Raw genomic sequence first — 27,721 nt, 5'->3', positions numbered from 1 at the left:
ATTATAGAAGTGATGGTATTCTAGAACACATAGCTATAGAAACCCCCAGAATGTATTATAGAAGTGATGTTATTCTAGAACACATAGCTATAGAATCCCCCAGAATGTATTATAGAAGTGATGTTATTCTAGAACACATAGCTATATAAACCCCCCAGAATGTATTATAGAAGTGATGTTATTCTAGAACACATAGCTATAGAATCCCCCCAGAATGTATTACAAAAGTGATAATGTTATTCTAGAACACATAGCTATAGAATCCCCCCAGAATGTATTATAGAAGTGATGGTATTCTAGAACACATAGCTATAGAATCCCCCCAGAATGTATTATAGAAGTGATAATGTTATTCTAGAACACATAGCTATATAAACCCCCCAGAATGTATTATAGAAGTGATGTTATTCTAGAACACATAGCAATAGAACCCCCCAGAATGTATTATAGAAGTGATGTTATTCTAGAACACATAGCTATATAAACCCCCCAGAATGTATTATTAGAAGTGATGTTATTCTAGAACACATAGCTATAGAATCCCCCAGAATGTATTATAGAAGTGATAATGTTATTCTAGAACAAATAGCTATAGAATCCCCCAGCATGTATTATAGAAGTGATAATGTTATTCTAGAACACATAGCTATAGAATCCCCCCAGAATGTATTATAGAAGTGATGTTATTCTAGAACACATAGCTATAGAATCCCCCCAGAATGTATTATAGAAGTGATGTTATTCTAGAACACATAGCTATAGAATCCCCCAGAATGTATTATAGAAGTGATGTTATTCTAGAACACATAGCTATAGAATCCCCCAGAATGTATTATAGAAGTGATGTTATTCTAGAACACATAGCTATAGAATCCCCCCAGAATGTATTATAGAAGTGATGTTATTCTAGAACACATAGCTATAGAATCTCCCCAGAATGTATTATAGAAGTGCTGTTATTCTAGAAAATGTAGCTATAGAATCCCCCAGAATGTATTATAGAAGTGATAATGTTATTCTAGAACACATAGCTATAGAATCCCCCCAGAATGTATTATAGAAGTGCTGTTATTCTAGAACACATAGCTATAGAATCCCCCAGCATGTATTATAGAAGTGATAATGTTATTCTAGAACACATAGCTATAGAATCCCCCCAGAATGTATTATAGAAGTGCTGTTATTCTAGAAAATGTAGCTATAGAATCCCCCAGCATGTATTATAGAAGTGATAATGCTATTCTAGAACACATAGCTATAGAATCCCCCCAGAATGTATTATAGAAGTGCTGTTATTCTAGAACACATAGCCATAGAATCCCCCCAGAATGTATTATAGAAGTGATAATGTTATTCTAGAACACATAGCTATAGAATCCCCCCAGAATGTATTATAGAAGTGCTGTTATTCTAGAACACATAGCTACAGAATCCCCCCAGAATGTATTATAGAAGTGATAATGTTATTCTAGAACACATAGCTATAGAATCCCCCCAGAATGTATTATAGAAGTGCTGTTATTCTAGAACACATAGCTATAGAATCCCCCCAGAATGTATTATAGAAGTGCTGTTAATCTAGAAAATGTAGCTATAGAATCCCCCAGCATGTATTATAGAAGTGATAATGTTATTCTAGAACACATAGCTATAGAATCCCCCCAGATAGATCTGTCTCTATAATACACACCAGACATAGACGTAGAGAGATAGATCTGTCTCTATAATAAACACCAGACATAGAGAGATAGATCTGTCTCTATAATACACACCAGATGTAGAGAGATAGATCTGTCTCTATAATACACACCAGATGTAGAGAGAGAGAGATAGATATGTCTCTATAATACACACCAGACATAGACGTAGAGAGAGAGATCTGTCTCTATAATACACACCAGACGTAGAGAGAGAGATAGATCTGTCTCTATAATAAACACCAGACGTAGAGAGAGAGAGATCTGTCTCTATAATAAACACCAGACGTAGAGAGAGAGAGATAGATCTGTCTCTATAATACACACCAGACGTAGAGAGAGAGAGATAGATCTGTCTCTATAATAAACACCAGACGTAGAGAGAGAGAGGTAGATCTGTCTCTATAATAAACACCAGACGTAGAGAGAGAGATAGATCTGTCTCTATAATAAACACCAGACGTAGAGAGAGAGATAGATCTGTCTCTATAATAAACACCAGACGTAGAGAGAGAGAGATAGATCTGTCTCTATAATACACACCAGACGTAGAGAGAGAGATAGATCTGTCTCTACAATAAACACCAGACGTAGAGAGAGAGATAGATCTGTCTCTATAATAAACACCAGACGTAGAGAGAGAGATAGATCTGTCTCTATAATACACACCAGACGTAGAGAGAGAGAGATAGATCTGTCTCTATAATAAACACCAGACGTAGAGAGATAGATCTGTCTCTATAATACACACCAGACGTAGAGAGAGAGATAGATCTGTCTCTATAATAAACACCAGACGTAGAGAGAGAGAGATCTGTCTCTATAATAAACACCAGACGTAGAGAGAGAGAGATAGATCTGTCTCTATAATACACACCAGACATAGAGAGATAGATCTGTCTCTATAATACACACCAGACGTAGAGAGAGAGATAGATCTGTCTCTATAATACACACCAGACATAGAGAGATAGATCTGTCTCTATAATAAACACCAGACGTAGAGAGATAGATCTGTCTCTATAATAAACACCAGATGTAGAGAGAGAGATAGATCTGTCTCTATAATAAACACCAGACATAGACGTAGAGAGATAGATCTGTCTCTATAATAAACACCAGACGTAGAGAGATAGATCTGTCTCTATAATACACACCAGACGTAGAGAGAGAGATAGATCTGTCTCTATAATAAACACCAGATGTAGAGAGAGAGATAGATCTGTCTCTATAATAAACACCAGACGTAGAGAGATAGATCTGTCTCTATAACAAACACCAGACGTAGAGAGAGAGATAGATCTGTCTCTATAATAAACACCAGACGTAGAGAGATAGATCTGTCTCTATAATAAACACCAGACGTAGAGAGATAGATCTGTCTCTATAATACACACCAGACGTAGAGAGATAGATCTGTCTCTATAATACACACCAGACGTAGAGAGATACATCTGTCTCTATAATATACACCAGACATAGAGAGATAGATCTGTCTCTATAATAAACACAAGACGTAGAGAGAGAGATAGATCTGTCTCTATAATACACACCAGACATAGAGAGATAGATCTGTCTCTATAATAAACACCAGACGTAGAGAGAGAGAGAGAGATAGATCTGTCTCTATAATAAACACCAGACGTAGAGAGAGAGATAGATATGTCTCTATAATACACACCAGAAGTAGAGAGAGAGATAGATATGTCTCTATAATACACACCAGACGTAGAGAGAGAGATAGATCTGTCTCTATAATAAACACCAGACGTAGAGAGAGAGATAGATCTGTCTCTATAATAAACACCAGACGTAGAGAGAGAGATAGATCTGTCTCTATAATACACACCAGACATAGAGAGATAGATCTGTCTCTATAATAAACACCAGACATAGACGTAGAGAGATAGATCTGTCTCTATAATACACACCAGACATAGATGTAGAGAGATAGATCTGTCTCTATAATATACACCAGACATAGAGAGATAGATCTGTCTCTATAATAAACACAAGAGGTAGAGAGAGAGATAGATCTGTCTCTATAATACACACCAGACATAGAGAGATAGATCTGTCTCTATAATACACACCAGACGTAGAGAGAGAGATAGATCTGTCTCTATAATAAACACCAGACGTAGAGAGAGAGAGAGAGAGAGATAGATCTGTCTCTATAATAAACACCAGATGTAGAGAGATAGATCTGTCTCTATAATACACACCAGACGTAGAGAGAGAGATAGATCTGTCTCTATAATACACACCAGACGTAGAGAGAGAGATAGATCTGTCTCTATAATAAACACCAGACGTAGAGAGATAGATCTGTCTCTATAATAAACACCAGACGTAGAGAGAGAGATAGATCTGTCTCTATAATAAACACCAGACGTAGAGAGAGAGAGAGAGATAGATCTGTCTCTATAATAAACACCAGATGTAGAGAGATAGATCTGTCTCTATAATACACACCAGACGTAGAGAGAAAGATAGATCTGTCTCTATAATATACACCAGACGTAGAGAGAGAGATAGATCTGTCTCTATAATAAACACCAGACGTAGAGAGATAGATCTGTCTCTATAATAAACACCAGACATAGAGAGAGAGATAGATCTGTCTCTATAATAAACACCAGACGTAGAGAGAGAGATAGATCTGTCTCTATAATAAACACCAGACGTAGAGAGATAGATCTGTCTCTATAATACACACCAGACGTAGAGAGATAGATAGATCTGTGTCTATAATAAACACCAGACGTAGAGAGATAGATCTGTCTCTATAATAAACACCAGACATAGAGAGAGAGATAGATCTGTCTCTATAATACACACCAGACATAGAGAGAGAGATAGATCTGTCTCTATAATACACACCAGACGTAGAGAGATAGATCTGTCTCTATAATAAACAACAGACGTAGAGAGATAGATAGATCTGTCTCTATAATACACACCAGACGTAGAGAGATAGATAGATCTGTCTCTATAATACACACCAGACGTAGAGAGAGAGATAGATCTGTCTCTATAATACACACCAGACATAGAGAGATAGATAGATCTGTCTCTATAATAAACACCAGACGTAGAGAGAGAGAAAGATCTGTCTCTATAATATACACCAGACGTAGAGAGATAGATCTGTCTCTATAATACACACCAGACGTAGAGAGATAGATAGATCTGTCTCTATAATAAACACCAGACGTTGAGAGAGAGATAGATCTGTCTCTATAATACACACCAGACATAGAGAGATAGATCTGTCTCTATAATATACACCAGACATAGAGAGAGAGATAGATCTGTCTCTATAATATACACCAGACGTAGAGAGATAGATCTGTCTCTATAATACACACCAGACGTAGAGAGAGAGATCTGTCTCTATAATACACACCAGACGTAGAGAGAGAGATAAAACTGTCTCTATAATAAACACCAGATGTAGAGAGATAGATCTGTCTCTATAATACACACCAGACGTAGAGAGAGAGATCTGTCTCTATAATAAACACCAGACATAGAGAGATAGATCTGTCTCTATAATACACACCAGACGTAGAGAGATAGATCTGTCTCTATAATACACACCAGACGTAGAGAGATAGATCTGTCTCTATAATAAACACCAGATGTAGAGAGAGAGAGATAGATCTGTCTCTATAATACACACCAGACATAGACGTAGAGAGATAGATCTGTCTCTATAATACACACCAGACGTAGAGAGAGAGAGAGATCTGTCTCTCTAATAAACACCAGACGTAGAGAGAGAGATAGATCTGTCTCTATAATAAACACCAGACAAATAGAGAGAGATCTGTCTCTATAATATATACCAGACGTAGAAAGAGAGATAGATCTGTCTCTATAATAAACACCAGACGTAGAGAGATAGATCTGTCTCTATAATACACACCAGACATAGAGAGATAGATCTGTCTCTATAATAAACACCAGACGTAGAGAGAGAGATAGATCTGTCTCTATAATATACACCAGACGTAGAGAGAGAGATAGATCTGTCTCTATAATAAACACCAGACGTAGAGAGATAGATCTGTCTCTATAATACACACCAGACATAGAGAGATAGATCTGTCTCTATAATATACACCAGACGTAGAGAGAGAGATAGATCTGTCTCTATAATATACACCAGACGTAGAGAGAGAGAGAGATCTGTCTCTATAATATACACCAGACGTAGAGAGATAGATCTGTCTCTATAATACACACCAGATGTAGAGAGATAGATAGATCTGTCTCTATAATAAACACCAGACGTTGAGAGAGAGATAGATCTGTCTCTATAATACACACCAGACGTAGAGAGATAGATCTGTCTCTATAATATACACCAGACGTAGAGAGAGAGATCTGTCTCTATAATACACACCAGACGTAGAGAGAGAGATAGAACTGTCTCTATAATAAACACCAGATGTAGAGAGATAGATCTGTCTCTATAATAAACACCAGACGTAAAGAGAAAGATCTGTCTCTATAATACACACCAGACATAGAGAGATAGATCTGTCTCTATAATAAACACCAGACATAGAGAGAGAGAGATAGATCTGTCTCTATAATAAACACCAGACATAGAGAGAGAGATAGATCTGTCTCTATAATAAACACCAGACGTAGAGAGAGAGATAGATCTGTCTCAAAAATACACACCAGACGAAGAGAGATAGATCTGTCTCTATAATAAACACCAGACGTAGAGAGAGAGATAGATCTGTCTCTATAATAAACACCAGACGTAGAGAGAGAGATAGATCTGTCTCTATAATACACACCAGACATAGACGTAGAGAGATAGATCTGTCTCTATAATACACACCAGACGTAGAGAGAGAGATAGATCTGTCTCTATAATACACACCAGACGTAGAGAGAGAGATAGATCTGTCTCTATAATACACACCAGACGTAGAGAGATAGATCTGTCTCTATAATAAACACCAGACGTAGAGAGAGAGATAGATCTGTCTCTATAATACACACCAGACGTAGAGAGAGAGATAGATCTGTCTCTATAATACACACCAGACGTAGAGAGAGAGATAGATCTGTCTCTATAATAAACACCAGACATAGAGAGAGAGATAGATCTGTCTCTATAATAAACACCAGACGTAGAGAGAGAGATAGATCTGTCTCTATAATACACACCAGACATAGACGTAGAGAGATAGATCTGTCTCTATAATACACACCAGACATAGAGAGATAGATCTGTCTCTATAATAAACACCAGATGTAGAGAGAGAGATAGATCTGTCTCTATAATACACACCAGACGTAGAGAGAGAGATAGATCTGTCTCTATAATATACACCAGACGTAGAGAGAGAGATAGATCTGTCTCTATAATACACACCAGACGTAGAGAGAGAGATAGATCTGTCTCTATAATATACACCAGACGTAGAGAGAGAGATAGATCTGTCTCTATAATAAACACCAGACATAGAGAGATAGACCTGTCTCTATAATAAACACCAGACGTAGAGAGAGAGATAGATCTGTCTCTATAATAAACACCAGACGTAGAGAGTTAGGGTTAGTACCATCTATATCCACAGAGCTACGTTACCCACAATACCCTGCTGTAAGCACCATAACAACGTTACCCACAATGCACTGCTGTCATAGCTAGAGCTACAGAAGCTACATTACACACAACACAATATATTATTATCCAAAACACACTGTTTGCAAACACGATAACTACATTACCCACAACACAATGCTGAAAGCACCAGAATACTCCAGAACTGCATTACCCATAACACACTGCTGAAATCACCAGAATACTCCAGAACTACATTACCCACAACCCACGGCTGAAAGCACCAGAATACTCCAGAACTGCATTACCCATAACACACTGCTGAAATCACCAGAATACTCCAGAACTACATTACCCACAACTCACTGCAGAAAGAACCAGAATACTCCAAAACTACATTACCCACAATACAACACGACACTCTTGAGATTTATTTTTAGTTGTATTTATATATTATCTCTGTTAGTGTTCTCCTCTAAAAAGTGTGTTTGTCTGTAAAGCCTCTTGTCTGTCTCAATCAGGGTATTTATTTATATATTATCTCTGGTAGTGTCCTCCTCTAAAAGTGTGTTTGTCTGTAAAGCCTCTTGTCTGTCTCAACCACAGTATTTATTTATATATTATCTCTGGTAGTGTTCTCCTCTAAAAAGTGTGTTTGTCTGTAAAGCCTCTTGACTGTCTCAATCACAGTATTTATTTATATATTATCTCTGGTAGTGTTCTCCTCTAAAAAGTGTGTTTGTCTGTAAAGCATCTTGTCTGTCTCAATCACAGTATTTATTTATATATTATCTCTGTTAGTGTTCTCCTCTAAAAAGTGTATTTGTATGTAAAGCCTCTTGACTGTCTCAATCACAGTATTTATTGATATATTATCTCTGGTAGTGTCCTCCTCTAAACAGTGTGTTTGTCTGTAAAGCCTCTTGTCTGTCTCAATCACAGTATTTATTTATATATTATCTCTGGTAGTGTCCTCCTCTAAACAGTGTGTTTGTCTGTAAAGCCTCTTGTCTGTCTCAATCACAGTATTTATTTATATATTATCTCTGGTAGTGTTCTCCTCTAAAAAGTGTATTTGTCTGTAAAGCCTCTTGACTGTCTCAATCACAGTATTTATTTATATATTATCTCTGGTAGTGTCCTCCTCTGAACAGTGTGTTTGTCTGTAAAGCCTCTTGTCTGTCTCAACCACAGTATTTATTTATATATTATCTCTGTTAGTGTCCTCCTCTAAACAGTGTGTTTGTCTGTAAAGCCTCTTGTCTGTCTCAACCACAGTATTTATGTATATGTAATCAAAAGGAACTCACCCTCCTCATCTGACACGTCCAGTATCTCCGTCATGGTCTCCGGAACATTCATCTTGTGTTTCTCTGATGTCACAGTCTGTCAGCACAGGGGTTCCAAGCCAATCACAACCAGGGAAAAAAAAAGAAAAAAAAGAGGATTCAGCCCTTTAGAACCAGAGGGTTGTAACCATAGAAACACAAATGATATTCTGTGTTGTTTTGTTGTTGTTGTTGTGAAAGTTGTGAAGTCACGGACGGAAAACAAACTGGTACTGTTGTGACAGACAGAGGACTGTGTTCATTCCTAACACACTGACTATTTTCCCTGCTAAATGGTTAAGGTTAGGATAGGAGAAAGGGGTAAGCTGATCTGAGGTTAGGGGGAACCCTTCTACCTGGAAGCGTCACGAGGGGTCACATACCGTTGTGGTGGTGATGACCTCTTCTGTGACAACCTTCAGAGTGTCAACGACAGATATGTAACCCAGACGCCTGGCAATGGACAGAGCAGTGTTCCCATTCTGACAGAGAGAGAGAAAGAAAGAGAGAGGGGGAGAGAGAGGGGGAGGGAGATGGGGAGGGAGAGAGGGGGAGAGGGGGAGAGAGGGGGGAGGGAGAGGGGGAGGGAGAGAGGGGGAGGGAGAGGGGGGTAATGAGGGGCGAGAGGGAGGAGGGATAGGGGGAGGGAGATGGGGAGGGAGAGAGGGGGAGGGAGAGGGAGAGAGAGAGAGGGGGAGAGAGAAAGAGAGAGAGGGGGAGGATAATGAGGGAGAGAGGGGGAGGAAGGATAGAGAGTGTGAGAGAGCAAGTGAGAGGGGGATAGGAGAGAGAACGAGAGTGTGAAAAAGCGGGAGAGGAAGAGTGAGAGGGAAGGAAGGAAGGAAGGAAGGAAGGAAGGAAGGAAGGAAGGAAGGAAGGAAGGAAGGAAGGAAGGAAGGAAGGAAGGAAGGAAGGAAGGAAAGAAAGAAAGAAAGAAGGAAGGAGAGAATCAAACATCTAATCAAACGATGTGTGTGTGTGTGTGTGTGTGTGTGTGTGTGTGTGTGTGTGTGTGTGTGTGTTCTTACAGCAGTGGTAGTGTTGGGTGTCGCTCCATGCTGTAACAGGACGTTGATGATGTGTGTGTGTGTGTGTGTGTGTTCTTACAGCAGTGGTAGTGTTGGGTGTCGCTCCATGCTGTAACAGGACGTTGATGATGTGTGTGTGTGTGTGTGTTCTTACAGCAGTGGTAGTGTTGGGTGTCGCTCCATGCTGTAACAGGACGTTGATGATGTGTGTGTGTGTGTGTGTGTGTTCTTACAGCAGTGGTAGTGTTGGGTGTCGCTCCATGCTGTAACAGGACGTTGATGATGTGTGTGTGTGTGTGTGTGTTCTTACAGCAGTGGTAGTGTTGGGTGTCGCTCCATGCTGTAACAGGACGTTGATGATGTGTGTGTGTGTGTGTTCTTACAGCAGTGGTAGTGTTGGGTGTCGCTCCATGCTGTAACAGGACGTTGATGATGTGTGTGTGTGTGTGTTCTTACAGCAGTGGTAGTGTTGGGTGTCGCTCCATGCTGTAACAGGACGTTGATGGTGTGTGTGTGTGTGTGTGTTCTTACAGCAGTGGTAGTGTTGGGTGTCGCTCCATGCTGTAACAGGACGTTGATGATGTGTGTGTGTGTGTGTGTTCTTACAGCAGTGGTAGTGTTGGGTGTCGCTCCATGCTGTAACAGGACGTTGATGATGTGTGTGTGTGTGTGTTCTTACAGCAGTGGTAGTGTTGGGTGTCGCTCCATGCTGTAACAGGACATTGATGATGTGTGTGTGTGTGTGTGTGTGTGTGTGTGTGTGTGTGTGTGTGTGTGTGTTCTTACAGCAGTGGTAGTGTTGGGTGTCGCGCCATGCTGTAACAGGACATTGATGATGTGTGTGTGTGTGTTCTTACAGCAGTGGTAGTGTTGGGTGTCGCTCCATGCTGTAACAGGACGTTGATGATGTGTGTGTGTGTGTGTGTGTTCTTACAGCAGTGGTAGTGTTGGGTGTCGCGCCATGCTGTAACAGGACGTTGATGATGTGTGTGTGTGTGTGTGTTCTTACAGCAGTGGTAGTGTTGGGTGTCGCTCCATGCTGTAACAGGACGTTGATGATGTGTGTGTGTGTGTGTGTGTTCTTACAGCAGTGGTAGTGTTGGGTGTCGCTCCATGCTGTAACAGGACGTTGATGATGTGTGTGTGTGTGTGTGTTCTTACAGCAGTGGTAGTGTTGGGTGTCGCTCCATGCTGTAACAGGACGTTGATGATGTGTGTGTGTGTGTGTTCTTACAGCAGTGGTAGTGTTGGGTGTCGCTCCATGCTGTAACAGGACGTTGATGATGTGTGTGTGTGTGTGTGTGTGTGTGTGTGTGTGTGTTCTTACAGCAGTGGTAGTGTTGGGTGTCGCTCCATGCTGTTACAGGACGTTGATGATGTGTGTGTGTGTGTGTGTGTGTGTGTGTGTTCTTACAGCAGTGGTAGTGTTGGGTGTCGCTCCATGCTGTAACAGGACGTTGATGATGTGTGTGTGTGTGTGTGTGTTCTTACAGCAGTGGTAGTGTTGGGTGTCGCTCCATGCTGTAACAGGACGTTGATGATGTGTGTGTGTGTGTGTGTTCTTACAGCAGTGGTAGTGTTGGGTGTCGCTCCATGCTGTAACAGGACGTTGATGATGTGTGTGTGTGTGTGTGTGTGTGTGTGTTCTTACAGCAGTGGTAGTGTTGGGTGTCGCTCCATGCTGTAACAGGACGTTGATGATGTGTGTGTGTGTGTTCTTACAGCAGTGGTAGTGTTGGGTGTCGCTCCATGCTGTAACAGGACGTTGATGATGTGTGTGTGTGTGTTCTTACAGCAGTGGTAGTGTTGGGTGTCGCTCCATGCTGTAACAGGACGTTGATGATGTGTGTGTGTGTGTGTGTGTGTGTGTGTGTGTTCTTACAGCAGTGGTAGTGTTGGGTGTCGCTCCATGCTGTTACAGGACGTTGATGATGTGTGTGTGTGTGTGTGTTCTTACAGCAGTGGTAGTGTTGGGTGTCGCTCCATGCTGTAACAGGACGTTGATGATGTGTGTGTGTCCCTGCTGCGCTGCCTGGTGAAGCGGAGTGTAACCGTTCTGGAGACACAGACAGTTGAGTTTTAAACGCTGACATCAAACACACATTATACATACATATTATACACACACACACACACACACACACACACACACACACACACACACACACACACTGAAATAGAAAACAGAAGGAACGAGAACACGAGAAACAGACAGTTGGGTTTTAAATATTTAAATCCTAATGGTCACCAACTGTCACTAACTGTCAGTCTGCTACTGGAGCGGTACCTTACCTGTTCCAATATTAACTCTGTTACCTAACCCGTTCCAATATTAACTCTGTTACCTAACCCGTTCCAATATTAAACTCTGGTACCTAAACCGTTCCAATATTAAACTCTGGTACCTTACCCGTTCCAATATTAAACTCTGTTACCTAAACCGTTCCAATATTAAACTCTGGTACCTTACCCGTTCCAATATTAACTCTGGTACCTTACCCATTCCAATATTAAACTCTGGTACCTAACCCGTTCCAATATTAAACTCTGGTACCTAACCCGTTCCAATATTAACTCTGGTACCTTACCCGTTCCAATATTAAACTCTGGTACCTAACCCGTTCCAATATTAAACTCTGGTACCTTACCCGTTCCAATATTAAACTCTGGTACCTTACCCGTTCCAATATTAACTCTGGTACCTAACCCGTTCCAATATTAACTCTGGTACCTAACCCGTTCCAATATTAAACTCTGGTACCTAACCCGTTCCAATATTAACTCTGGTACCTTACCCGTTCCAATATTAAACTCTGTTACCTAACCCGTTCCAATATTAAACTCTGGTACCTTACCCGTTCCAATATTAAACTCTGTTACCTAACCCGTTCCAATATTAACTCTGTTACCTAACCCGTTCCAATATTAAACTCTGTTACCTTACCCGTTCCAATATTAAACTCTGTTACCTAACCCGTTCCAATATTAAACTCTGGTACCTAACCCGTTCCAATATTAACTCTGGTACCTAAACCGTTCCAATATTAAACTCTGGTACCTTACCCGTTCCAATATTAAACTCTGTTACCTAACCAGTTCCAATATTAAACTCTGTTACCTAACCCGTTCCAATATTAAACTCTGGTACCATACCCGTTCCAATATTAAACTCTGGTACCTTACCCGTTCCAATATTAAACTCTGGTACCTAACCCGTTCCAATATTAACTCTGGTACCTAACCCGTTCCAATATTAAACTCTGGTACCTAACCCGTTCCAATATTAAACTCTGGTACCTTACCCGTTCCAATATTAAACTCTGGTACCTAACCCGTTCCAATATTAACTCTGGTACCTTACCCGTTCCAATATTAAACTCTGGTACCTTACCCGTTCCAATATTAACTCTGGTACCTTACCCGTTCCAATATTAAACTCTGGTACCTTACCCGTTCCAATATTAAACTCTGGTACCTAACCCGTTCCAATATTAACTCTGGTACCTTACCCGTTCCAATATTAAACTCTGGTACCTTACCCGTTCCAATATTAAACTCTGGTACCTTACCCGTTCCAATGTTAAACTCTGGTACCTTACCCGTTCCAATATTAAACTCTGGTACCTTACCCGTTCCAATATTAACTCTGGTACCTAACCCGTTCCAATATTAAACTCTGGTACCTTACCCGTTCCAATATTAAACTCTGTTACCTTACCCGTTCCAATATTAAACTCTGGTACCTAACCCGTTCCAATATTAAACTCTGTTACCTTACCCGTTCCAATATTAAACTCTGGTACCTAACCCGTTCCAATATTAAACTCTGTTACCTTACCCGTTCCAATATTAACTCTGGTACCTTACCCGTTCCAATATTAAACTCTGGTACCTTACCCGTTCCAATATTAACTCTGGTACCTAACCCGTTCCAATATTAAACTCTGGCACCTTACCCGTTCCAATATTAAACTCTGTTACCTTTCCCGTTCCAATATTAAACTCTGTTACCTTACCCGTTCCAATATTAAACTCTGTTACCTTAACCGTTCCAATATTAAACTCTGGTACCTTACCCGTTCCAATATTAAACTCTGTTACCTTACCCGTTCCAATATTAACTATGGTACCTAACCCGTTCCAATATTAAACTCTGGTACCTAACCCGTTCCAATATTAACTCTGTTACCTAACCCGTTCCAATGTTAACTCTGGTACCTAACCCGTTCCAATAGTAAACTCTGGTACATTACCCGTTCCAATATTAAACTCTGGTACCTTACCCGTTCCAATATTAAACTCTGGTACCTAACCCGTTCCAATAGTAAACACTGGTACCTAACCCGTTCCAATATTAAACTCTGGTACCTTACCCGTTCCAATAGTAAACTCTGGTACCTTACCCGTTCCAATATTAACTCTGGTACCTTACCCGTTCCAATATTAACTCTGGTACCTTACCCATTCCAATATTAAACTCTGGTACCTTACCCGTTCCAATATTAAACTCTGGTACCTTACCCGTTCCAATATTAACTCTGGTACCTTACCCGTTCCAATATTAAACTCTGGTACCTTACCCGTTCCAATATTAACTCTGGTACCTAACCCGTTCCAATATTAACTCTGGTACCTTACCCGTTCCAATATTAACTCTGGTACCTAACCCGTTCCAATATTAAACTCTGGTACCTAACCCGTTCCAATAGTAAACTCTGGTACCTTACCCGTTCCAATATTAAACTCTGTTACCTTACCCGTTCCAATATTAAACTCTGGTACCTAACCCGTTCCAATAGTAAACTCTGGTACCTTACCCATTCCAATAGTAAACTCTGGTACCTAACCCGTTCCAATATTAACTCTGGTACCTAACCCGTTCCAATATTAAACTCTGGTACCTTACCCATTCCAATATTAAACTCTGGTACCTTACCCGTTCCAATATTAAACTCTGGTACCTAACCCGTTCCAATATTAACTCTGGTACCTAACCCGTTCCAATATTAACTCTGGTACCTTACCCGTTCCAATATTAAACTTTGGTACCTTACCCGTTCCAATATTAAACTCTGTTACCTTACCCGTTCCAATATTAAACTCTGGTACCTAACACGTTCCATTATTAACTCTGGTACCTTACCCGTTCCAATATTAAACTCTGGTACCTTACCCGTTCCAATAGTAAACTCTGGTACCTTACCCGTTCCAATAGTAAACTCTGGTACCTTACCCGTTCCAATATTAAACTCTGGTACCTTATCCGTTCCAATATTAAACTCTGGTACCTTACCCGTTCCAATATTAAACTCTGGTACCTTACCCGTTCCAATATTAAACTCTGGTACCTTACCCGTTCCAATATTAAACTCTGGTACCTTACCCGTTCCAATATTAAACTCTGGTACCTTACCCGTTCCAATATTAACTCTGGTACCTTAACCGTTCCAATATTAACTCTGGTACCTTACCCGTTCCAATATTAAACTCTGTTACCTTACCAGTTCCAATATTAAAATCTGGTACCTTACCCATTCCAATATTAAACTATGTTACCTTACCCGTTCCAATATTAAACTCTGTTACCTTACCCGTTCCAATAGTAAAATCTGGTACCTTACCCATTCCAATAGTAAAATCTGGTACCTTACCCGTTCCAATATAAACTCTGGTACCTAACCCGTTCCAATATTAAACTCTGGAACCTTACCCATTCCAATAGTAAAATCTGGTACCTTACCCATTCCAATATTAAACTATGTTACCTTACCCGTTCCAATATTAACTCTGGTACCTAACCCGTTCCAATATTAAACTCTGGTACCTTACCCGTTCCAATAGTAAACTCTGGTACCTTACCCATTCCAATATTAAACTCTGGTACCTAACCCGTTCCAATATTAACTCTGGTACCTAACCCGTTCCAATATTAAACTCTGTTACCTTACCTGTTCCAATATTAAACTCTGGTACCTTACCCGTTCCAATATTAAACTCTGGTACCTAACCCGTTCCAATATTAAACTCTGGTACCTAAACCCGTTCCAATATTAAACTCTGTTACCTTACCCGTTCCAATATTAACTCTGGTACCTAACCCGTTCCAATAGTAAACTCTGGTACCTTACCCGTTCCAATATTAAACTCTGGTACCTTACCCGTTCCAATATTAAACTATGTTACCTTACCCGTTCCAATATTAAACTCTGTTACCTTACCCATTCCAATATTAAACTATGTTACCTTACCCGTTCCAATATTAAACTCTGGTACCTAACCCGTTCCAATATTAAAGTCTGGTACCTTGGTTTTGGCGTTGACACTGGCGCCCTGCTGCAAGAGGAAGTTGACCATCTTTACGTTTCCATAGTGACAGGCAACAATGAGAGGAGTGTAGCCGAGCTGAAGAAGTTGAGAGAAAGATCTTAGAAAACAATAAAGTGTGTGTGTGTGTGTGTGTGTGTGTGTGTGTGTGTGTGTGTGTGTGTGTGTGTGTGTGTGTGTGTGTGTGTGTGTGTGTGTGTGTGTGTGTGTGTGTGTGTGTGTGTGTGTGTGTACCTTGGTTTGCTGGTCCAGGTTAGCATCACGTTTGGCCAGAACTTCTGCTGCATTCACTCTGTCCTCCTGGGCTGTGAGGTGGAGGGGTGTCAGACCACTCTGAGAGAGGGAGAGAGATACCCAGAGAGAGAGACATTTAGAGAGAGGGGAGAGAGAGGGAGAGTTGGAGAGAGAGAGAGGGAGAGTTGGAGAGAGAGATGGAGGTGGAGAGAGGGAGAGTTAGAGAGAGAGATGGAGGGGGAGAGATGAGAGATGGAGGGGGAGAGAGAGGGAGAGTTGGAGAGAGATGGAGGGGGAGGGAGAGAGGGAGAGTTGGAGAGAGATGGAGGGGAGAGAGGGAGAGTTGGAGAGAGAGGGAGAGTTGGAGAGAGACAGAGGAGGAGAGAGAGAGGGAGATTTGGAGAGAGACGGATGAGGAAAGAGAGAGGGAGATTTGGAGAGATACGGAGGAGAGAGAGAGGGAGAGTTGGAGAGAGAGATGGGAGAGTGAGAGGGAGAGTTGGAGAGAGAGATGGGAGAGTGAGAAGGAGAGTTGGAGAGTTGGAGAGAGAGGTGGCAGGGAGAGAGAAATAGAGGGAGAGTTGGAGAGAGATGGAGGGGGAGAGAGGGAGAGTTGGAGAGAGAGAAGGAGGAGGAGAGAGGGAGAGTTGGAGAGAGAGAGGGAGATTTGGAGAGAGACGGAGGAGGAGAGAGAGAGGGAGAGTTGGAGAGAGAGATGAGGGGATAGATAGAGGGAGAGTTGGAGAAAGATGGAGGGGGAGAGAGAGGGAGAGTTGGAGAGAGATAGAGGGGGAGAGAGAGGGAGAGTTGGAGAGAGATGGAGGGGGAGAGAGAGAGGGAGAGTTGGAGAAAGATGGAGGGGGAGAGAGAGGGAGAGTTGGAGAAAGATGGAGGGGGAGAGAGAGGGAGAGTTGGAGAGAGATGGAGGAGGAGAGAGAGAGGGAGAGTTGGAGAGAGATGGAGGGGGAGAGAGAGGGAGAGTTGGAGAGAGATGGAGGGGGAGAGAGAGAGGGAGTGAGAGGGAGAGTTGGAGTGAGAGATGGAGGGGGGAAGAGAAGGAGAGAGGGAGAGTTGGAGAGAGATGGAGGGGGAGAGAAAGGGAGAGTTGGAGTGAGAGATGGAGGGGGAGAGAGAAGGAGAGAGAGGGAGAGTTGGAGAGAGATGTAGGGGGTAGAGAGAGGGAGAGTTGGAGAGAGATGGAGGGGGAGAGAGAGGGAGAATTGGAGAGAGAGAAGGAGGAGGAGAGAGGGAGAGTTGGAGAGAGACGGGAGAGTTGGAGTGAGAGGTGGCAGGGAGAGAGAGATGGAGAGGGGAGAGAGAGAGAGATGGAGAGAATGTATTGTGTATGCCAAAGACCACATTTTTGGATGTGTGCAACAACTCTGCTAAGTGTGAATCTCTGTGTCCCCACCTACCTTAGTGGGAGTGTTGATGTGTGCCCCTCCTACCTTAGTGGGAGTGTTGACGTGTCCCCCCCTACCTTAGTGGGAGTGTTGATGTGTCCCCCCCTACCTTAGTGGGAGTGTTGACGTGTGCCCCCCCTACCTTAGTGGGAGTGTTGACGTGCGCCCCCCTACCTTAGTGGGAGTGTTGACGTGTGCCCCCCTACCTTAGTGGGAGTGTTGACGTGCGCCCCCCTACCTTAGTGGGAGTGTTGACGTGTCCCCCCTACCTTAGTGGGAGTGTTGACGTGTCCCCCCTACCTTAGTGGGAGTGTTGACGTGCCCCCCCGCTACCTTAGTGGGAGTGTTGACGTGCGTCCCCCTACCTTAGTGGGAGTGTTGACGTGTCCCCCCTTACCTTAGTGGGAGTGTTGACGTGTGCCCCCCTACCTTAGTGGGAGTGTTGATGTGTCCCCCCTACCGTAGTGGGAGTGTTGACGTGTGCCCCCCTACCTTAGTGGGAGTGTTGATGTGTCCCCCCTACCTTAGTGGGAGTGTTGACGTGTGCCCCCTACCTTAGTGGGAGTGTTGACGTGTGCCCCCCTACCTTAGTGGGAGTGTTGACGTGTGCCCCCCTACCTTAGTGGGAGTGTTGACGTGTGCCCCCCTACCTTAGTGGGAGTGTTGACGTGTGCCCCCCTACCTTAGTGGGAGTGTTGACGTGTGCCCCCCTACCTTAGTGGGAGTGTTGACGTGTCCCCCCTACCTTAGTGGGAGTGTTGACGTGTCCCCCCTACCTTAGTGGGAGTGTTGACGTGTGCCCCCCTACCTTAGTGGGAGTGTTGACGTGTGCCCCCCTACCTTAGTGGGAGTGTTGACGTGTGCCCCCCTACCTTAGTGGGAGTGTTGACGTGTGCCCCCCACCTTAGTGGGAGTGTTGATGTGTCCCCCCTACCTTAGTGGGAGTGTTGATGTGTCCCCCCTACCTTAGTGGGAGTGTTGACGTGTGCCCCCCTACCTTAGTGGGAGTGTTGACGTGTTCCCCCCTACCTTAGTGGGAGTGTTGATGTGTCCCCCCTACCTTAGTGGGAGTGTTGACGTGTTCCCCCTACCTCAGTGGGAGTGTTGACGTGTGCCCCCCTACCTTAGTGGGAGTGTTGACGTGCCCCCCTACCTTAGTGGGAGTGTTGACGTGTGCCCCCCTACCTTAGTGGGAGTGTTGACGTGTTCCCCCCTACCTTAGTGGGAGTGTTGATGTGTCCCCCCTACCTTAGTGGGAGTGTTGACGTGTTCCCCCCTACCTTAGTGGGAGTGTTGACGTGTGCCCCCCTACCTTAGTGGGAGTGTTGACGTGTGCCCCCCTACCTTAGTGGGAGTGTTGACGTGTGCCCCCCTACCTTAGTGGGAGTGTTGACGTGTCCCCCCCCCTACCTTAGTGGGAGTGTTGACGTGTGCCCCCCCTACCTTAGTGGGAGTGTTGACGTGTGCCCCCTTGCCCAGCAGCAGACTGGTCATGTCACTGTGCCCCTCCTGTGAGGCCAGGTGTAGAGGGGTGACCCCCTGTTTGGTCAGGACGTTGGCCTCAGCTCCGTACTGCAGCAGAGACGAGGCGACGGACGTCTGGTTCTTCTTGGCAGCGATGTGGAGTGGCGTGTATCCGTTCTGAGAGCAGAGAGGATTGTGGGTAGGAGCAAAACGTCAGTGTTAGTTTTGAAAAACCATCAGAGAAGATACTTCAATTAGAAAAACCAGGTTCTGAGATGAGGAGTTCATTAAATATGATTTATTTTTCACGTGTCATGGTCAACAGTAGTGTTATATAGGGGACAGTATTATGGGTCAACAGTAGTGTTATATAGGGGACAGTATTATGGGTTAACAGTAGTGTTATATAGGGGACAGTATTATGGGTCAACAGTAGTGTTATATAGGGGACAGTAGTATGGGTCAACAGTAGTGTTATATAGGGGACAGTATTATGGGTCAACAGTAGTGTTATATAGGGGACAGTATTATGGGTCAACAGTAGTGTTGTATAGGGGACAGTATTATGGGTCAACAGTAGTGTTATATAGGGGACAGTATTATGGGTCAACAGTAGTGTTGTATAGGGGACAGTATTATGGGTCAACAGTAGTGTTATATAGGGGACAGTATTATGGGTCAACAGTAGTGTTATATAGGGGACAGTATTATGGGTCAACATGGGTCAGTATATAGTGTTGTATAGTGTTCAACAGTATAGGGGACAGTATTATGGGTCAACAGTAGTGTTATATAGGGGACAGTATTATGGGTCAACAGTAGTGTTATATAGGGGACAGTATTATGGGTCAACAGTAGTGTTATATAGGGGACAGTATTATGGGTCAACAGTAGTGTTATATAGGGGACTGTATTTTGGGTCAACAGTAGTGTTATATTGGGGACAGTATTATGGGTCAACAGTAGTGTTATATAGGGGACAGTATTATGGGTCAACAGTAGTGTTATATAGGGGACAGTATTATGGGTCAACAGTAGTGTTATATAGGGGACAGTATTATGGGTCAACAGTAGTGTTATATAGGGGACAGTATTATGGGTCAACAGTAGTAGTTTATATAGGGGACAGTATTATGGGTCAACAGTAGTGTTATATAGGGGACAGTATTATGGGTCAACAGTAGTGTTATATAGGGGACAGTATTATGGGTCAACAGTAGTGTTATATAGGGGACAGTATTATGGGTCAACAGTAGTGTTATATAGGGGACAGTATTATGGGTCAACAGTAGTGTTATATAGGGGACAGTATTATGGGTCAACAGTAGTGTTATATAGGGGACAGTATTATGGGTCAACAGTAGTGTTATATAGGGGACAGTATTATGGGTCAACAGTTGTTATATAGGGGACAGTATTATGGGTCAACAGTAGTGTTATATAGGGGACAGTATTATGGGTCAACAGTAGTGTTATATAGGGGACAGTATTATGGGTCAACAGTAGTGTTATATAGGGGACAGTATTATGGGTCAACAGTAGTGTTATATAGGGGACAGTATTATGGGTCAACAGTAGTGTTATATAGGGGACAGTATTATGGGTCAACAGTAGTGTTATATAGGGGACAGTATTATGGGTCAACAGTAGTGTTATATAGGGGACAGTATTATGGGTCAACAGTAGTGTTATATAGGGGACAGTATTATGGGTCAACAGTAGTGTTATATAGGGGGGTCAACAGTATTATGGGTATTATGGGTCAACAGTAGTGTTATATAGGGGACAGTATTATGGGTCAACAGTAGTATATATGGGTCAACAGTAGTGTTATATAGGGGACAGTATTATGGGTCAACAGTAGTGTTATATAGGGGACAGTATTATGGGTCAACAGTAGTGTTATATAGGGGACAGTATTATGGGTCAACAGTAGTGTTATATAGGGGACAGTATTATGGGTCAACAGTAGTGTTATATAGGGGACAGTATTATGGGTCAACAGTAGTGTTATATAGGGGACAGTATTATGGGTCAACAGTAGTGTTATATAGGGGACAGTATTATGGGTCAACAGTAGTGTTATATAGGGGACAGTATTATGGGTCAACAGTAGTGTTATATAGGGGACAGTATTATGGGTCAACAGTAGTGTTATATAGGGGACAGTATTATGGGTCAACAGTAGTGTTATATAGGGGACAGTATTATGGGTCAACAGTAGTGTTATATAGGGGACAGTATTATGGGTCAACAGTAGTGTTATATAGGGGACAGTATTATGGGTCAACAGTAGTGTTATATAGGGGACAGTATTATGGGTCAACAGTAGTGTTATATAGGGGACAGTATTATGGGTCAACAGTAGTGTTATATAGGGTATTATGGGTCAACAGTAGTGTTATATAGGGGACAGTATTATGGGTCAACAGTAGTGTTATATAGGGGACAGTATTATGGGTCAACAGTAGTGTTATATAGGGGACAGTATTATGGGTCAACAGTAGTGTTATATAGGGGACAGTATTATGGGTCAACAGTAGTGTTATATAGGGGACAGTATTATGGGTCAACAGTAGTGTTATATATTATGGGTCAACAGACAGTATTATGGGTCAACAGTAGTGTTATATAGGGGACAGTATTATGGGTCAACAGTAGTGTTATATAGGGGACAGTATTATGGGTCAACAGTAGTGTTATATAGGGGACAGTATTATGGGTCAACAGTAGTGTTATATAGGGGACAGTATTATGGGTCAACAGTAGTGTTATATAGGGGACAGTATTATGGGTCAACAGTAGTGTTATATAGGGGACAGTATTATGGGTCAACAGTAGTGTTATATAGGGGACAGTATTATGGGTCAACAGTAGTGTTATATAGGGGACAGTATTATGGGTCAACAGTAGTGTTATATAGGGGACAGTATTATGGGTCAACAGTAGTGTTATATAGGGGACAGTATTATGGGTCAACAGTAGTGTTATATAGGGGACAGTATTATGGGTCAACAGTAGTGTTATATAGGGGACAGTATTATGGGTCAACAGTAGTGTTATATAGGGGACAGTATTATGGGTCAACAGTAGTGTTATATAGGGGACAGTATTATGGGTCAACAGTAGTGTTATATAGGGGACAGTATTATGGGTCAACAGTAGTGTTATATAGGGGACAGTATTATGGGTCAACAGTAGTGTTATATAGGGGACAGTATTATGGGTCAACAGTAGTGTTATATAGGGGACAGTATTATGGGTCAACAGTAGTGTTATATAGGGGACAGTATTATGGGTCAACAGTAGTGTTATATAGGGGACAGTATTATGGGTCAACAGTAGTGTTATATAGGGGACAGTATTATGGGTCAACAGTAGTGTTATATAGGGGACAGTATTATGGGTCAACAGTAGTGTTATATATTATGGGGACAGTATTATGGGTCAACAGTAGTGTTATATAGGGGACAGGGGTCAACAGTAGTGTATGGGGACAGTATTATGGGTCAACAGTAGTGTTATATAGGGGACAATTATGGGTCAACAGTAGTGTTATATAGGGGACAGTATTATGGGTCAACAGTATATAGGGGACAGTGTCAACAGTAGTGTTATATAGGGACAGTATTATGGGTCAACAGTAGTGTTATATAGGGGACAGTATTATGGGTCAACAGTAGTGTTATATAGGGGACAGTATTATGGGTCAACAGTAGTGTTATATAGGGGACAGTATTATGGGTCAACAGTAGTGTTATATAGGGGACAGTATTATGGGTCAACAGTAGTGTTATATAGGGGACAGTATTATGGGTCAACAGTAGTGTTATATAGGGGACAGTATTATGGGTCAACAGTAGTGTTATATAGGGGACAGTATTATGGGTCAACAGTAGTGTTATATAGGGGACAGTATTATGGGTCAACAGTAGTGTTATATAGGGGACAGTATTATGGGTCAACAGTAGTGTTATATAGGGGACAGTATTATGGGTCAACAGTAGTGTTATCAACAGTAGTGTTATATAGGGGACAGTATTATGGGTCAACAGTAGTGTTATATAGGGGACAGTATTATGGGTCAACAGTAGTGTTATATAGGGGACAGTATTATGGGTCAACAGTCAATTATGGGTCAGTAGTGTTATATAGGGGACAGTATTATGGGTCAACAGTAGTGTTATATAGGGGACAGTATTATGGGTCAACAGTAGTGTTATATAGGGGACAGTATTATGGGTCAACAGTAGTGTTATATAGGGGACAGTATTATGGGTCAACAGTAGTGTTATATAGGGGACAGTATTATGGGTCAACAGTAGTGTTATATAGGGGACAGTATTATGGGTCAACAGTAGTGTTATATAGGGGACAGTATTATGGGTCAACAGTAGTGTTATACAGTATTATGGGGATATAGGGGACAGTATTATGGGTCAACAGTAGTGTTATATAGGGGACAGTATTATGGGTCAACAGTAGTGTTATATAGGGGACAGTATTATGGGTCAACAGTAGTGTTATATAGGGGACAGTATTATGGGTCAACAGTAGTGTTATATAGGGGACAGTATTATGGGTCAACAGTAGTGTTATATAGGGGACAGTATTATGGGTCAACAGTAGTGTTATATAGGGGACAGTATTATGGGTCAACAGTAGTGTTATATAGGGGACAGTATTATGGGTCAACAGTAGTGTTATATAGGGGACAGTATTATGGGTCAACAGTTATGGGGACAGTATTATGGGTCAACAGTAGTGTTATATAGGGGACAGTATTATGGGTCAACAGTAGTGTTATATAGGGGACAGTATTATGGGTCAACAGTAGTGTTATATAGGGGACAGTATTATGGGTCAACAGTAGTGTTATATAGGGGACAGTATTATGGGTCAACAGTAGTGTATATAGGGGACAGTATTATGGGTCAACAGTAGTGTTATATAGGGGACAGTATTATGGGTCAACAGTAGTGTTATATAGGGGACAGTATTATGGGTCAACAGTAGTGTTATATAGGGGACAGTATTATGGGTCAACAGTAGTGTTATATAGGGGACAGTATTATGGGTCAACAGTAGTGTTATATAGGGGACAGTATTATGGGTCAACAGTAGTGTTATATAGGGGACAGTATTATGGGTCAACAGTAGTGTTATATAGGGGACAGTATTATGGGTCAACAGTAGTGTTATATAGGGGACAGTATTATGGGTCAACAGTAGTGTTATATAGGGGACAGTATTATGGGTCAACAGTAGTGTTATATAGGGGACAGTATTATGGGTCAACAGTAGTGTTATATAGGGGACAGTATTATGGGTCAACAGTAGTGTTATATAGGGGACAGTATTATGGGGACAGTATTATGGGTCAACAGTAGTGTTATATAGGGGACAGTATTATGGGTCAACAGTAGTGTTATATAGGGGACAGTATTATGGGTCAACAGTAGTGTTATATAGGGGACAGTATTATGGGTCAACAGTAGTGTTATATTATGGGTCACAGTATTATGGGTCAACAGTAGTGTTATATAGGGGACAGTATTATGGGTCAACAGTAGTGTTATATAGGGGACAGTATTATGGGTCAACAGTAGTGTTATATAGTATTATGGGTCAACAGTAGTGTTATATAGGGGACAGTATTATGGGTCAACAGTAGTGTTATATAGGGGACAGTATTATGGGTCAACAGTAGTGTTATATAGGGGACAGTATTATGGGTCAACAGTAGTGTTATATAGGGGACAGTATTATGGGTCAACAGTAGTGTTATATAGGGGACAGTATTATGGGTCAACAGTAGTGTTATATAGGGGACAGTATTATGGGTCAACAGTAGTGTTATATAGGGGACAGTATTATGGGTCAACAGTAGTGTTATATAGGGGACAGTATTATGGGTCAACAGTAGTGTTATATAGGGGACAGTATTATGGGTCAACAGTAGTGTTATATAGGGGACAGTATTATGGGTCAACAGTAGTGTTATATAGGGGACAGTATTATGGGTCAACAGTAGTGTTATATAGGGGACAGTATTATGGGTCAACAGTAGTGTTATATAGGGGACAGTATTATGGGTCAACAGTAGTGTTATATAGGGGACAGTATTATGGGTCAACAGTAGTGTTATATAGGGGACAGTATTATGGGTCAACAGTAGTGTTATATAGGGGACAGTATTATGGGTCAACAGTAGTGTTATATAGGGGACAGTATTATGGGTCAACAGTAGTGTTATATAGGGGACAGTATTATGGGTCAACAGTAGTGTTATATAGGGGACAGTATTATGGGTCAACAGTAGTGTTATAGGGGACAGTATTATGGGTCAACAGTAGTGTTATATATATTATGGGTCAACAGTAGTGTTATATAGGGGACAGTATTATGGGTCAACAGTAGTGTTATATAGGGGACAACAGTAGTGTTATATAGGGGACAGTATTATGGGTCAACAGTAGTGTTATATAGGGGACAGTATTATGGGTCAACAGTAGTGTTATATAGGGGACAGTATTATGTTTAACTGGTCAACAGTAGTTTTATATTGGGTACAGTATTATGGGTCAACAGTAGTGTTATATAGGGGACAGTATTATGGGTCAACAGTAGTGTTATATAGGGGACAGTATTATGGGTCAACAGTAGTGTTATATAGGGGACAGTATTATGGGTCAACAGTAGTGTTACAGTAGGGTCAACAGTTATATAGGGGACAGTATTATGGGTCAACAGTAGTGTTATATAGGGGACAGTATTATGGGTCAACAGTAGTGTTATATAGGGGACAGTATTATGGGTCAACAGTAGTGTTATATAGGGGACAGTATTATGGGTCAACAGTAGTGTTATATAGGGGACAGTATTATGGGTCAACAGTAGTGTTATATAGGGGACAGTATTATGGGTCAACAGTAGTGTTATATAGGGGACAGTATTATGGGTCAACAGTAGTGTTATATAGGGGACAGTATTATGGGTCAACAGTAGTGTTATATAGGGGACAGTATTATGGGTCAACAGTAGTGTTATATAGGGGACAGTATTATGGGTCAACAGTAGTGTTATATAGGGGACAGTATTATGGGTCAACAGTAGTGTTATATAGGGGACAGTATTATGGGTCAACAGTAGTGTTATATAGGGGACAGTATTATGGGTCAACAGTAGTGTTATATAGGGGACAGTATTATGGGTCAACAGTAGTGTTATATAGGGGACAGTATTATGGGTCAACAGTAGTGTTATATAGGGGACAGTATTATGGGTCAACAGTAGTGTTATATAGGGGACAGTATTATGGGTCAACAGTCAACAGTAGTGTTATATAGGGGACAGTATTATGGGTCAACAGTAGTGTTATATAGGGGACAGTATTATGGGTCAACAGTAGTATATAGGGGACAGTATTATGGGTCAACAGTAGTGTTATATAGGGGACAGTATTATGGGTCAACAGTAGTGTTATATAGGGGACAGTATTATGGGTCAACAGTAGTGTTATATAGGGGACAGTATTATGGGTCAACAGTAGTGTTATATAGGGGACAGTATTATGGGTCACAGTATTATGGGGACAGTATTATGGGTCAACAGTAGTGTTATATAGGGGACAGTATTATGGGTCAACAGTAGTGTTATATAGGGGACAGTATTATGGGTCAACAGTAGTGTTATATAGGGGACAGTATTATGGGTCAACAGTAGTGTTATATAGGGGACAGTATTATGGGTCAACAGTAGTGTTATATAGGGGACAGTATTATGGGTCAACAGTAGTGTTATATAGGGGACAGTATTATGGGTCAACAGTAGTGTTATATAGGGGACAGTATTATGGGTCAACAGTAGTGTTATATAGGGGACAGTATTATGGGTCAACAGTAGTGTTATATAGGGGACAGTATTATGGGTCAACAGTAGTGTTATATAGGGGACAGTATTATGGGTCAACAGTAGTGTTATATAGGGGACAGTATTATGGGTCAACAGTAGTGTTATATACAGGGGACAGTATGTATGGGTCAACAGTAGTGTTATATAGGGGACAGTATTATGGGTCAACAGTAGTGTTATATAGGGACAGTATTATGGGTCAACAGTAGTGTTATATAGGGGACAGTATTATGGGTCAACAGTAGTGTTATATAGGGGACAGTATTATGGGTCAACAGTAGTGTTATATAGGGGACAGTATTATGGGTCAACAGTAGTGTTATATAGGGGACAGTATTATGGGTCAACAGTAGTGTTATATAGGGGACAGTATTATGGGTCAAGTAGTGTTATATAGGGGACAGTATTATGGGTCAGTAGTGTTATATAGGGGTATTATGGGTCAACAGTAGTGTTATATAGGGGACAGTATTATGGGTCAACAGTAGTGTTATATAGGGGACAGTATTATGGGTCAACAGTAGTGTTATATAGGGGACAGTATTATGGGTCAACAGTAGTGTTATATAGGGGACAGTATTATGGGTCAACAGTAGTGTTATATAGGGGACAGTATTATGGGTCAACAGTAGTGTTATACAGTATTATGGGTCAACAGTACAGTATTATGGGTCAACAGTAGTGTTATATAGGGGACAGTATTATGGGTCAACAGTAGTGTTATATAGGGGACAGT

General features: G+C 41.6%; 1 protein-coding gene across 1 annotated transcript in view; it reads right to left on the bottom strand.

Annotated features, from left to right (window-relative positions):
- Positions 1-27,721, bottom strand: part of LOC135535775 (ankyrin-2-like) — a 183,003-nt gene that overhangs the window by 109,080 nt on the left and 46,202 nt on the right. Inside the window, 6 exon segments of the mRNA XM_064962208.1 lie at positions 8,601-8,676; positions 9,002-9,100; positions 11,604-11,702; positions 15,950-16,048; positions 16,205-16,303; positions 19,051-19,248. Coding sequence (XP_064818280.1) covers positions 8,601-8,676; positions 9,002-9,100; positions 11,604-11,702; positions 15,950-16,048; positions 16,205-16,303; positions 19,051-19,248 — 670 coding nt within the window.

Source organism: Oncorhynchus masou, unplaced genomic scaffold, assembly GCF_036934945.1.
Source record: "Oncorhynchus masou masou isolate Uvic2021 unplaced genomic scaffold, UVic_Omas_1.1 unplaced_scaffold_514, whole genome shotgun sequence".
NCBI classification, from domain to species: Eukaryota; Metazoa; Chordata; class Actinopteri; order Salmoniformes; family Salmonidae; genus Oncorhynchus; species Oncorhynchus masou.
This window is presented reverse-complemented; position numbering and strand designations above follow the sequence as displayed.